The sequence below is a fragment of the Gobio gobio genome, assembly GCF_949357685.1.
Source record: "Gobio gobio genome assembly, chromosome: 14".
Classification (NCBI taxonomy): Eukaryota; Metazoa; Chordata; class Actinopteri; order Cypriniformes; family Gobionidae; genus Gobio; species Gobio gobio.
The window spans coordinates 23,504,549-23,519,673 of NC_137107.1; the positions used below are offsets into that span (position 1 = coordinate 23,504,549).

The 15,125-nt window shown below is 37.0% G+C and overlaps 1 protein-coding gene across 1 annotated transcript; it reads right to left on the reverse strand.

The window, feature by feature from the left end:
* Positions 1-555: 555 nt before the first annotated feature.
* Positions 556-14,803, reverse strand: trpc2b (transient receptor potential cation channel subfamily C member 2b; the record flags this gene model as incomplete). Its single annotated transcript, XM_079834554.1, has 13 exons — positions 556-1,475; positions 4,124-4,238; positions 4,335-4,410; positions 5,896-6,023; positions 6,110-6,302; positions 6,415-6,507; positions 6,594-6,756; positions 6,849-7,049; positions 9,175-9,349; positions 10,885-11,049; positions 11,131-11,340; positions 12,381-13,073; positions 14,789-14,803. 13 exons carry the CDS (start codon positions 14,801-14,803, stop codon positions 556-558), a joined length of 3,147 nt encoding a protein of 1,048 aa, XP_079690680.1.
* Positions 14,804-15,125: the final 322 nt, after the last annotated feature.

Below are 15,125 nucleotides of genomic sequence, written 5' to 3' on the forward strand. Positions count from 1 at the left end.
TAATATGCTGATGTGGTGCTCAAGAAACATTTCTTGCTATGATCAATGATGAAAACTGACGCTGCTTAATATTTATGTGGAAACCTTGATACATCTTAATACATTCAGGATTCTCCGATAGAGTTAAAAGAACAGCAATGTTTTTTTAATATATACATATATTTGTGTTTGTGTAACATTGGCATTGTTTTTACTGTCACTTTAGATCAATGTAATGCATCATTGCTGATTAAATGTATACATTCAAAATATTTTTTTGTTTAATATTAACTGACCCTGAACTTTTGAAGTATTAAGACGCTTTCTGGCTATGGCTAACATGTTCATAGATAATGTGATGAACAACACCTGTGTGAACGGACTTCATCTATTATAAGTTACTTCTACATTGGTTTTCAGGTGTGACTTTTGCCATTTTATTTTCAACATTAAGACATTTTCAGTGACAAATGTGTCCTAATACTTTCTGATGCCACTGTAACATAAAAAGCTTTCAACTAGGTTTATGGTTCTCACAAGCTAGTTTTGAACTAATCTTGGAAAAACTGATTGCTGTCATTGAGGGATACTGGTTGAGGGTTCAAATTCTTGAGAACCAAAACCAGTGTCTTGGGAGTCATCGCTGCCGGTTGGAGATGATACCTGTTTTGCACTTAAAGTGAAATTTGACTCTTGTAGGCCTGTCTTATCTAGCGTTTCCGCTATCCTCTTTGTTAAAAAACTCACTAGGCTTGACTGGCTCAGGTCAAACTTAATGCCCTCACCTCCCTCATTGACAACTTCAACTACATCCTCATTATTATCTTCTGCTGTTCCTTTATTTTCCGCAACCTCTTCATTTTCTTCTGTCTCTGCTTCATTTAGATCTGGTCCTCCTGTCTCATCTAAATTAATTTCCTCTATATCATCTTTGGCTGTCTCTGTCATCACCTCATCTTCACTTTTTCCACTGGCTTCACTCTCAACATCGGCATTGGACTCTATATCTATGACTGTCTCGCTTGTGTTCTCTGAATTCTTTTCAGCACCCTCCTCTTCCTCCTCCTCCCCCATGCTAATCTCAATGACATCATCAATTCCTGTCTCATTTCCTCCCTCCTCTGACCCATTCATGTCATCCACAGCGTTATCTATTTCTCCCTCACTACTTTGCTCTTCATTTGACTTCCCGTCTGCCTCTGTGTCAGTGGTCGGTGACTCCTGCACGTCTGCAGTCTCTTCATGCTTCTCTTCCACAGTCTCCGCTGGTTCTTCAGGACGTACAGAATCATGCATTGGAGCAGATATTCTCTCATTGTTGAAGTCCTTGAAGTTGTTTTTGGCTCCGTGGATGTACTTCCCCAGGAAAGAAGAGCCTCCTGATGGGTCTGCTTTGGTTTTGTCTGAGTAGTCAAACATGCCCGTGTGAATCTGCTTCATTTCAGCGTGTAGCTGGCCGATTACTTTACTCAGCTCTGTGATCCTGTTCCCAACGTCTGCAGGAAACACATTCCAAAACATTTCAGCATTTTCACTGCATGTGAAAACTACAGTATGTATGAATATATATATATACACACACACACACACACACACAGGTGAAACTCGAAAAATTTGAATATTGTGCTAAAGTTAAATTTATTTCAGTAATTCAACTTAAAAGGTGAAACTAATAGATTACTCATTACATGCAAAGTGAGATATTTCAAGCCTTTATTTGTTATAATTTTGATGATTATGGCTCATCAGAGCGCTGTAGTGCTGTATCAAAGCACATTAATATAAAGTTAAGTGGAAGGGAAAAGTGTGGAAGAAAAAGGTGCACAAGCAGCAGGGATGACCGCAACCTGGAGAGGATTGTCAGGAAAAGGCCATTCAAATGTGTGGGGGAGCTTCACAAGGAGTGGAGTAACTGCATCAAGAGCCACCACACACAGACGGATCCTGGACATGGGCTTTAAATGTCATATTCCTCTTGTCAAGCCGCTCCTGGACAACAAACGTCAGAAGCCTCTTACCTAGGCTAAACAGAGCAAATTCCAGAGGGTTCCAGAGTCTGGAGGAAGAATGGATAGGCACACAATCCAAGATGCTTGAAGTCCAGTGTGAAGTTTCCACAGTCTGTGTTGGTTTTGGGAGCCATGTCATCGGCTGGTGTTGATCCACTGTGCTTTATTAAGTCCAGAGTCAACGTAGCATCTACCAGGCCATTTTAGAGCACTTCATGCTTCCTTCAGCAGACAAGCTTTATGGAGATGCCCACATTGCCAAAAGTACCAAAACCTGGTTCAATGACCATGGGATTACTGTGCTTGATTGGCCAGCAAACTCGCCTGACCTGAACCCCATAGAGAATCTATGGGGCATTGCCAAGAGAAAGGTGAGAGACATGAGACCGAACAATGCAGAAGAGCTGAAGGCCGCTATTGAAGCATCCTGGTCTTCCATAACACCTCAGCAGTGCCACAAGCTGAAAGCATCCATGCCACGCCGCATTGAGGCAGTAATTCATGCAAAAGGGGCCCAAACCAAGTACTGAGTACATTATACTTTTTCAGAGGGCCGACATTTCTGTATTTAAAATCCTTTTTTTATTTTATTTCATGTAATATTCTAATTTTCTGAGATTTTGAATTTGGGGGTTTCATAAGCTGTAAACCATAATCATCATAATTATAACAAATAAAGGCTTGAAATATCTCACTTTGCATGTAATGAGTCTATATAATATATAAGTTTCACCTTTTAAGTTGAATTACTGAAATAAATTAACTTTTCCACCACATAATTTATTAGATGCACCTTTAGGGTGAATTCAGGGTGATTGGGACACTTTTCGCCATTTGAAATGCCTTTGAAAAAATGTCCCAATCACCCTGAATTCACCCTATATAAAGACCCCATAAAAAAACTTTCAGAGAGCAATTACTAGATTCCGACTTGTAAAAACCCTTGACATCCTTGTACAACTCATAATCAAAACTTGTAACCTGAATCTTTTGAGAGGTCTGTATCACCTGACAGCTGCAATATCATGCGTAAATACTCAAAATGGTGGCGGTTTCTGCAATAAAATATAGTTAATTATCTTGTAAAATTTCTGTTTGATAACTATTACTGACTATTGTATGTCTTAGTAATGCTAAATGAATATATAAAAGGAAAGACGTACAATGCAGTTTAACATAGCTTTCACAGAATATATATACTATAATAACTAGTGCATAATGGCCTGCTAAATACATGTAATACGTTTTATTAAAAGGCATTACTGTACAACTGTTACTTATCTTAATGTGGTTTTGTTTATTGATTACTCAAAATACACAGATTAATTTTGTCGTAATAGTGTTTAAATCGTGAGAACTGTAAAATAATTATTTTCCTTGTTTTACTGAATCATGACATATTGTAATAATTTGTTCCCTTGTTTCAGTTAAATAAAAATGAGGGAACAAATTCTTAAGTTGTGGCTTGCATGTCGTGCTGGGCTGAGAAACACAATTCTGATGGTGCACCACAACAATGTACTAAAAACTGAAAAGGTTAAAGTTTTTCCTGTTTTTTTCATGTACAGACATGACACCATTGTCAAAACAGGAATCTGCGAAAACATCTAAAAAAGCTGTATTGTTCATGCCAGGCCAGGAGTTGGCGATGTCAATTTGTAAAGAAAAACTATGTAATGTGCATGACGTCATCGTTTTCACAAATTCGCGTTTTTGTAGGTACGGCATCGTTTTCAAAAACTAGCACTTCGAAACCCATTTTGCATTTTCAGGCCCCCAAAACACTGTTGTTGTGTAAATGAAAGGAACAAAACGCATAAAATGTTTTCCGTTTTTAGTTGAAAACGGGTTCGTTTAGTCAGTTGTAGTTGGTATCAGGGGGAGGGGCATGCTTATTTTAGAGAGCATTTGATTGGATAAAAAAAAGTGCATGGCCCTGCGGACAAGATTAATTATTGCTATAAAGAGAAGTTGGTACATTTAAAATGTGTGCTCAAAGTAAATTTTGACAACTTTTACAAGGACACTAGGATAGAGATGACCCCACAAATAACAGACTAAACTAATCCAATCCAATGGATAGGGTCTATAACAAAACATGATGTACAGATACAGAAACAGCTTGTCAGTCATACCTTTGCGTTTTGTCTCTTCAAACTCTCTCCTGGCAGATTCGATATAACGCTGAACCAGAGCGCGAATGACCTGCTGTCTGTAGGGAATCCGGTTCTCCCCGGAGCCCCCGTTATCCTTCAGTGTTGCATTTCAGACAAAGCAAAAGGAAGCATGGGTTTTGTCCAACATACTACACAGTAATTTATTTTCCTGAAAGACTGAAAGGTGTACCATAGATGTGAGTGGAGGGTAGTCTGGAGGAGAGTTACAGTTGAAGCAGCAGCAGCAGAGACGTCTGATAATTCCTCTTAAATATAAAGGGAAAAAACAATTTTACAATTTGTTTAAAATAAACACCTAAAAAGTGGCACTTAAAAATAAAATAATGGAATAAATGATCAATTTGTTTCAATTAAACACATAAAAAAGTGCGACTTAAAAATAAAATAATGGAATAAATTATCAATTTGTTAATTTATCATTTAAAAACTGCAAATAAATTAATCACTTGACTAATAAATAGTGGCATTTATTGAAATAATTTTTTAAAAGTTAAATGTAACAATTAATAAATTACTTTTCAAATTTGACAAATAATTAGCTGTATATTTCATTAACGCATTTTAAATGTAGTTAAAGGGTAACTAAACCCCTGCTCAGAGCTTAACTCCACCCACTGGCAATTTTCAAAAAATGCTGGGAAAGTGGGCGGAGACAGAGGGGACGAACCGAGGGCGGGGCTGAGCGGAGGGCGTGCACCTGAGACCCGCAGTGACGGATTGATTGACAGCTGTCTGACTCACGAGTCGCAAAGATGGAGAATGACTGGAGTGACGCCAGCTTTGCTACAGAGTGGTCATTCTCCTACCTTCACCTGAAGTGGAGGAGGGTGGATTGTCTGTTACAGACACAAACCCGGAGCCTTATCAATGCGAGCCGCTGCTCAAACTGCGTTAACTCCCGATGCCGACGATGCTAGTGAAGCAGCCGCGCAAGAGAACTGACCTAATCTATCTGCGTCCGCGGCAAACACTTGCGTGTCAGGGTTTGAAAGCGCGTCTCATGTATGAAAATTATCTGTACACATGACGGGCGGCAATAATATCGCAAGAAAAGCCTGACGTGTACTGACAACTGCATTATTTAACCGCATTTTCTTCAATACAATGTTAAAGCAAGTGTCAAGTGAGTTTCATTCATAATGTTTACTTCATGTAACATGACAGTTCATACTGGAGTGAAGCCTTTCTCATCATGTGATTGGGGGAAACATTTCTGAGGGCGTGGTGAGCTCGTGCTAGGGGCGCGGATAGTGAGCCGTTGGAGGTACCATCCTACGTCACGATGTACCACAACGTCCAATAGGAAAATTCAACTGCAGTAGCCACCGTTCAACCTTAAGAGGGCAGCACTTTGGCGGTTTTACACCATATTTTATAGAATTAAAACACTTTATACTCAAATGTCAAAACATTTACTCGAATCAATGAACAGCACTAATAAAGCCCCAGTGTTACAGATCATTAACTAAAAAAAGTTGGTTTAGGGTTTAGTTACCCTTTAAATATAATAATAAATAATACATTAATAAATCACTTTTTAAAAATTATGAATGCATAGAAATATTGCAAAGTTTATTTAGTGCATTTTTATAAAAAAAAAATTAAATGTACCTATAAAATAATACAATAAATCGTTTTAAATGTGTCCTTGTGCTGATTCTTTTATTTTATTTTTAAGTGGAACTCCTAGTCCTCAACAATGGACTCCATAAAATAAGAAAATAAGCAACCTTAAAAGATAGAAAGCAGCCTTTGGAGAGGGGATGATGTTGAAGGGGACAGGCATAGTCAGTCCTTCTCTGAAGTAACTCAGGTAGAGCTTTGAACGGGCAAATTTCCACTCTACATCAGCATCATCCTACAGGGATGAACAGTTTAGGTGAAACACCAAGCCTATATTTTTACTGTACATATGTTAAATCAGGGTCAGTTCCTCTGGCTTACCTCAATTTTCTGAAAAGAGTTGGTGATCATGGCAATGAGCATGTTTAGAAGTACAATGACAATGATCAGGGTGTAGATGCCGTAAAGGATTCTGCCAACAAACTCAGCCAAAACAAACTCAGGCATGTCCACATAGGTCTGGTCAGCCATACCAAACATTGTCCAGAAGAGGAAGCTGAAGGTTTCATTTAATCTGTAAATGTAAAAGTTTTTTTTTTTTAAATGTCACTATTTTTTCAGAAAATAACATTCCCTTAATGTTAGCTAATTGTTTTAAGAACATATTTTTGTTAGCTGGGAAATACCTTCCAAGATTAGGGGAGATCATAAATGGGACATAGACATTGTTGATGCCACACAGGAAGGCGGTTCCAATGATCACCAAAATGAACATAAATCTGGAGAGAAAAAGAAGCATCTTGAACAAAGAGCATCAGAATGTGCTTTATAATCAACACCGACGGGTCTTGTCGCAGCTGAATACCTCATCATGTCGTCAACCATTTTTCCAATGGAGATCTGCAGGGTACCTAGAGACTCGTGTGCTGGCAGGATGTAGGCCAAGCGAGTGAAACTCAGCATGCTGGTCACTGCAAACAGCACCTCGGCGATGAACTGGGGATCTTCCTGATGCCACTCATGGCGCGCTGTAAAGCCAGAAATACGTTTACTGCAGTAGGCCAATCAGCTGCCATATTGCAGGCTAAATTGTGATGCTCAAAGAAGTATTTTCTCTCACTAGTGTCAGTGAAGTAGACACACTCATCCTGGTTGTCAGGTAACTGGCAGAGGAATTGGACCTTGAGCATGATGACCACTCTCAGGGCGAATGAAGCCAGGTACATGCTAAGAACCATCACATCCAGACAGTTCCACCAGTCCAGGAAGTAAGTCCTCAAGCCCTCGATCCAAACCTCCTTACACTCGAACCAGAAAAAACCTGTTTTAAATGATTAAAAATTGATAAATTATTGTTTTATAATGTGTAATTCATAAATAAATATTAAAAAACCCACACCACATGACATTTTACAACCTGAATTAACCATGGCTTAAAGGGATAGTTCATCCATAAATCATTTATTCACCCTAATGTTGGTCCAAACCCTTAGGACTTAAAGGGTTAGTTCACCCAAAAATGAAATTTCTTCCATTAATGACTCACCCCAATGTTGTTCCACACCCGTAAGACCTCCGCTCATCCTCGGAACACAGTTTAAGATATTTTAGATTTAGTCCGAGGGCTTTCAGTCCTTTGAATGTAAGTGTATGAACACTTTGCTGTCCACGTCCAGAAAGGTAATGAAAACATCATCAAAGTAGTCCATATGTGACATCATTTGGTTAGTTAGACTCTTTTGAAGCGTCGACAATACATTTTGGTCCAAAAATAACAAAAACTAAGACTTTATTAAGCATTGTCTTCTCTTCCAGTTAGGCTTGTATCTGCTATCGCACCAGATAACACGTCACAGCGTCTTACATCAGCAGTGTCACTGTGGCTTTGTGAACGCGGATTCAACCCTAACCAGAAGAGAAGACAATGCTTAATAAAGTCTTAGTTTTTGTTATTTTTGGACCAAAATGTATTGTCGACGCTTCAAAAGAGTCTAACTAACCAAATGATGTCACATATGGACTACTTTGATGATGTTTTCATTACCTTTCTGGACGTGGACAGCAAAGTGTTCATACACTTACATTCAAAGGACTGAAAGCCCTCGGACTAAATCTAAAATATCTTAAACTGTGTTCCGAGGATGAACGGAGGTCTTACGGGTGTGGAACAACATTGGGGTGAGTCATTAATGGAAGAAATTTAATTTTTGGGTGAACTAACCCTTTAATCTTTTTGATTAAATCTCCATTGACATCTACGCAACTGACACTTTGACGCTTCAAAAAGTTCATAAAGAGATCGTAAAACTAATCCATATGAATTGAACGGTTTAGTCCAACCGTTTCTGAAGAGACACAATCGCTTTATATGATGAACAGATTTTATTTTTTTCACATAAACATTCATCAACGCACACATCAGTTGTGGTAAACGGAAGCTCAAGCATGTTCACTTGATGCACAAGTACCAATGAGGTTCATTCTCGTGTTACTCAGCACATTTGAGCTTCAGCAAGAACCAATGAGGTTTTTTCTCGTGCTTCAAGCAGGTTCGGTTGAGCTTCTGTTTATGTCTGCTGATCAATGTTTAAATGTGAATAAATGGTTGGACCATATGACTTTGGACAAAAGTTAACAAATATTAATAAACAGCTTTATTTAAATCATCAATCAAATACAGTAAAAATTAAATATGCCTAATATTGGCATTTAAATTAGGCTTTTTTCATTATAATATCAGAACAGTTGTATCACTCTGACATTGTAGAACTTTATGCAAATGTTTGTGTTTTTTGCACAGTCTGGTATACTTATGAATTATAGCATAGATTTTATGCTATTGGGGTATATGTATTTTAAATTAACTTTTTGAGTTTACTTTATTGGATGCAATATGGTATAAAAAATGATGTAAATAGAATCAGGTGTGCTACAGCTGTTACGATACTGATGACGATGTGAATCGATTTTTTTGTCTTTGTATTTGGCCTCTAAATAAAGTATTTTTGGTAAAAATGTTCAATTTCTGCTGGCCGTCTTGATGCCCTAAACGTAATTACTTTATGATGCCTGTGGTTGCGGCGTTTGTAGAGCTGAGCGGGGGTGGGGGGTGGGGTTTCTTTTCCTTGTTGAACTTTGATGTTTTTTGAGCTTATGCACCAAAGCTAGTTTTATCTACCAACTTTTTCAGTATTTGGCGCAGACATTCAGCGGGCTTTCGGCTGGTTTCGCTGTTTTTAAATATAGAAATTTAAAACCTGCTCATATGCTGATCATCATTGTATTTTTATTGTATTTTTAATAAATTTTAATACAATGTTTTGTAGCCATTTGATGTGTAACGCTCAAAAATTAAGTTGAATATCTTGTAGCAAAATCAATCTAGAACTGTATTCCAATCACTTTCTCATAACCATTTTTCAAGAACTGTGGTTCCTAGGACCTACCAACCACCCAGACCATGTGGAAAGAGCTGTGCAGGATGGTGTGCTGACGAGAGGCAAAGCTTTCCCGATACACCTCCATGGCAATGGATTCCCCCAGTAGCGTGATCAGGAACCACATATATGAAGCCGAATGGAGGAGGAATTTAATCACTGGGATCTTTAGAATCTTCCCCAACTGAAAAGAAAAAAATAAGATCACAAGATGGTTTAGAATAGTCTGAATAGAATAGAAAAGGCCTGTTAGAATAGTCCTGCAATGAACCGGCCCGAGACACTGGGATAGAATCCAGTGACCCTATAGGACTAGCGTTTTGGAGAATGGATGGATAGATGAAAAACAAACTTAAAATCTACTCAATAAAACTGACGTAACAAAAACAGTTTGTTTGGACTGCTACAGTATGACACTCTAAAAGAAATTAGGTTAAGTCTACCTAACATTTGTCAGTACATAACACAACTAATTACTTATAACTTTATCATATTTTACATTTAAAAATAGCTTTTGTAGCTAGCCTAACAAACATTTGCAATAAACAAGAAGTACACTATGTACTTATGCACTTATGCACTATGTGCTTGTGCACTATGTACTCAACCGTGTAGTTTATGAAATCTGTAAGGTTATTTTGTTGTTCAACATCGGAGTCTGAGTGGCCCTTCCCCTACACTATGTAATAAGCTGCGATAGTTGAGTGCATGAAGTGTCCAACATTCAATACTTCGTTTTTTCGGTTAATTAAATGCATCATCCGGGTATTTAAAGTGCACTTTTCCTTTTTGGAATTTTCTGTGTGAACACACTACTCGCACTATTTATAATACAAAATGGCATAGAATAGTGCATAAGTATGTGAATTGGGACGCGCCTTTAAAGTCCCTATGAAATCAAAATGGAAGTTTTTTGGCTTTTAGTATGAATATGCTAGCCTTACTGTTATCTATAAGCTAGTGTGCTCCAAAACAATGACAAAATTCCCATTTAGAAGATATAAGCCTTCAAAATTTACAGTCTCTCACTTCCGCCAATATGAGTCAATAATCTAGAATCTAAAGCGTCCCAAAAACAACATAAATAGATGCTAAAACTGCAGCTAAAATCGGTCATTTGTTCACACTTTTACTATTTTCTACACGCTGAATCACACATAGTGCACTAGGTGATATGGAACGATTCAGACAGTGTAAATATGCTTTCTATTGGGGCGAATGAAGTCACGTTAGTGTCACACGAACCGCCGCAACGCATACACAGTCTGCTCCGGTCCAGAGCGCAATAGCACAGAGCAGATCATACAAGTCAGTGCAGAACACAAAATGAATTGGACCCATTTACTGTATTTTAAAAGCGATATGGAAGAGATTAGGAGGAGAAATGGTTAGAGATTAGGAGGAAACTGTGGCTTTACCAAGCTCAATGGCTCTGGCTGAGCTGTGATATAAACTAAACGCTATTGGCTATTTAAAAAAAGAGGAGGAGCTATTTGATAGTTCCCAGCCTGTCTTCCTGTTTCAGTGAAAATTATGTCAACTCACTGAATAATGCTGTGCGTTTCAAGGCACTTCAGTGGACCTTTAAGTAATTTTGACACAAATAAATTTAGTAGAAATAAAATGCTTTAACTCATTTTAATTATGTAAATTTAACAAGCAGCAAAAATCCTTTTTCACTGTGTAAAATGTTAGAATATTTTAATTTATTTGGCAAACCTTTGACTTTGGTGCAATCCAGTAGATTAGGCAAAGGAAAGGCATGGTCAGGAAGATCCCAAAAGACACTAGAAGCTTCCATGTTGTTCTGCTGCCCCTCCAACCTGAAAGGTTCCCACACCAGATGGAGGAGAGCACCTGCTGGCAGATCGGGTGGGCTACAAACTGCAGAACAAACAAGAAACCAATGGCTAGCCAAATACAAGCATACATAACAATGCAGTTAGTAAAAGCTTAGTGTCCTACTTGTTTTTGACTGTAGTTGACAGCAAGCCTCAAGCGAGCAAGGTTTGGAATGCCCTCTTCAAACGTCTGCTGGCCCAGCTCGTCCTCGCTGTCCTCATCCTGATTCCCACAGCTGTTCAGGATGGTGGTGACCTCGCTTTGGTTCCGGCACATTCCAAGCAGCTCCACGGCAAATTCCTGGCACACCTGCTCGAGGCTGACATACTGAGGCTGTATGAAGCAAAGAAGACCGTGGTTGTGAAAAATATGCCATTGTTATCATGCCAGAGTTTGGGTCAATGAAATAAAAGAGTGACCACTATAAAAAAAATAAGAATGTTTCAAGACACAGGTACTAAGTTCTTAGAAATGTAATCTTTGTATTCATGTTGGTTACATTTGAAAAACTTTTATATCATTTTTAAGAAAATTTACATGTAATAACTTTAAAAAATGTCATGTGGTGCAACCATCAAGTAACAAGTACTTTAATTTGATTAAAATCATTATTTTCAAAAAAAAAAGTTTTGTTGTTGTTTTTATTACAAATGAATGATTCATTTAGAAATATAATTAGAGTTTTGGGGAGTAACCCCAAATTACATTTTCCAATCTGAACGAACTTTGAAAAGATCAAATGATCTAATATTTTAAGAGACAAAGTCATGAGGAGTTAGTTGGACCACACGACTTTGATTTGACAGAAAAAAAGAGTTACAAAAAGATATGTATAAACATATATATGTATAAACATATATATATATATATATATATATATATATATATATATACACACTACCAGTCAAAAGTTTGGAAATGGAAACTATTTTGATTGTTTTTGAAAGAAAATTTATATTTATATATATATATATATATATATATATATATATATATATATATATATATATATATATATATATATATATATATATATATATATATATATATATATATATTAATGAGGCTTCTTTGTTCATTATGATATCAAGATAGTTGTATCACCCTAACATTTTTAGACATTATTCTACTTATAATTAATTTTAATACAGACAATTAAAGCAGTACTCATGCTGATCATCAAAGTGCATTTTTTTAATCTATATTTGAATAAATTAATAGAAATGAGTGTTACATAATTGATCAGATTATGGAATGTTTTATATAATATATTCTAATTTAATTTTATCCACGTAGGAATTAGGCACTATTTCCACTACTATGAAAAATATCTAGAGGCCTCCAAGAGAAACAAGAGCCCTGCTTTACTCAACCTTAAACTCAGGTTCCTTCTTAGACAGCTTGCGGAGATCCCGGCTGAGTCGAAAAGCACTGAGCATGGCATCTTCTGCGGTGATGGACAGGTAAGCACGGCTGGCAATACCTCGGTAGGTGTTGATACGAGACAACGAGAACTTGAGCAAATCGTATTGCCGTCCATTCCTGCACTCCAGACATACACATGAGATTTTATGAGGCCAAGGAATTTCGTGACCTTTCTGATTGAGCATTGTTACAATTTCATACAGATCCTTCTGACAGGCCAGTGTCAATGGTGTCACTCCAGGGGCAAACTGGGAATCATCAATGGAGTGGTCAAAAATGGCCATAGAGAAAGAGCGCACATCCATCTTGTTCCCCTTCTCTAGATCCAGCCGGTCCAAGAGGCGCTTGACCACACGAGGCTGGTTGGTGTCCACGGCCACCAGAAGAGCTTCGTGAATCTGCCGGAAGTCAAATTTGACTGCTTGGATAAGGGTGTCCATGGTGTCCTCATTGCCCAGTCGGATGGACAAGTTCAGCGATTCTCTCCATAGCCTGTCCTCGGATTCGTCCAGCTGACGGATGATGCCGTCCCCCGTCTTCAGCAGCGAAGAGACCATGCTTATGTTCCCCTCTCGGATGGCACCGATGAGCTCCGGAGGGAAACGAAACTTCTTGTTCACAATCTCGCGCCATTGTTCTGGCTATTCAAAGGAGAGATAAAAAAAACATTTTTTAAAACACATTGCAACTGAAATACGAGATTCTGTTTTACAGAGGGCAAGACGTCTATCTGTTCTTCTACCATTTCACTGCTTTAAACACTGTCAGTTTAATTTTCTAAAAACTCTATGGTATTGTATGTTCATTTAAAAAAATAAGAAAGTAGGGTACAAATGTCCGAGAATCCATATGGAAAATGTGGGATTCATCATAAAGTTGTAGGACTTCTAATAGTAGTTCTCTTCTCATCCAGGGGGCCGAGATGGACTAGGGGACCGCAACAACTCTTTCAAGGGGTCACGAGATGGTGTAAAATTATTTAAAACAAGATAAAACAAGCTTTAAAATAAGACAAAATAGATACAAATATACAAATCAAGATGCTAGCTTGTGGAAATTTTCCTTCAACAACTGCCATTTTAATTTAATCAACCTTATCCTTATGATCTTGAAAACCTGAATATAGAAGGGAATTTTAAAAGTCACCCGGAAAAGTCTAGAAAACGATGACTAGAGAAGTCACATATATTCACTGGCAATAAAATTGTCAACCCTGAAAACATTCAGTTGTTGAAACATCTAGTTTCAAACCTTTATGACTTTCTATTTTCTGTTGAACACAAAATATGATATTTTGAAAAATGTTGGTAACCAAATATTTCAAAATATCTTTTGTGTTGAAATTCATACAGGTTTGGAACAACTTGAGGGTGAGTAAATGATGACAGAATTTTCATTTTTGGGCAATCTATCCCTATTTAAATTAATTTCTTATTTTCACTCTTAGTCTCTGTTAAAAAAGTTTAAAAAATAAAATACAATAAAATAAGCAGCTTCTTTGTCATTAAAGCAGAAATTCTAAAGATATCTTGGGGGGTTCTTCAAATATTGTCTTTGTCAATGGGGGGCCTTAGAATGAAAAAGGTTAAGAATCACTAGGATTTAAAAGAAAAATTTCAAACAAAGAAATATTTAATATTCTGGTAACACTATACAATAAGTTTTCATTAGTTAACTACTTTAGTTAACATGAACTAAGAATGAACTATACTGCAGCATTTATTAATCTTAGTTCATTTCAACATTTACTAATACATTAAAATAAAAAGCTGTATTTGTTAACATTAGTTAATGCACTGTGAACTAACATAAACAAACAATGAATGACTGTATTTTTATTAACTAACATTAACAAAGATGAATAATTAAGGTAACAAATGTATTGCTCATTGTTAGGTAATAGATTAACTAATGTTAACCAATGAGATCTTATCGTAAAGTGTTACCAATATTCGGTCGCTAATAAAATAAGCAAATTTGTCACTTTTCACTCAGGTTATTATGATGATAATAGAAATGCAATGTAATTGCAATAGAATGGAATCATTTTAATAAATTTGAAAAATGCAAAATAGTATTTTTCCAATGTATTTAGATGTACACAGACTCATTCAAAATGCTGAATTAATTTTGTAGTTGCTTAAATATCAGACCTGAAGAAAAAAAAAAATCGACAAATCGCAATATGCTGAGCTGAGCTGCATAAGAACAGTCAGGAACATTGGTGGAAATAAAATGAGCAGATTGCCACATAACCTAAACTTGTCAATAATAGACACAATTTCCAAACACTTGATACATTTTTACAGAATAAATTCACAAAGTAATTTCTCAATGAACAAAGCATATTTCTTACCGTGAGGTGTTCCATCTTCAGACACACCTGGGAAATAAATATTACAGTGGTCCTGTATCAATGGATGTCTCACATGTCCAAAAAAAACGAAGCAGCATCAAAAGCCAGTTGGTATTGCTGTTTTATGAGGCTTTAATCCTGATATGAAAAGAGTGATTAAAACACTAATCATGAGGCCACTGGTTTGCCACCACTGAGGAGTCAACACACAGCTGAATGATTTCATTCTGAACAAACCAAATAACAGGTACAATTCCCTGAAGAACACAGCCAATTAAAAATGCAACCGTAACACTATGTTGCAACCCATTAGAGCTCACTAAGGACTTCTGAATTT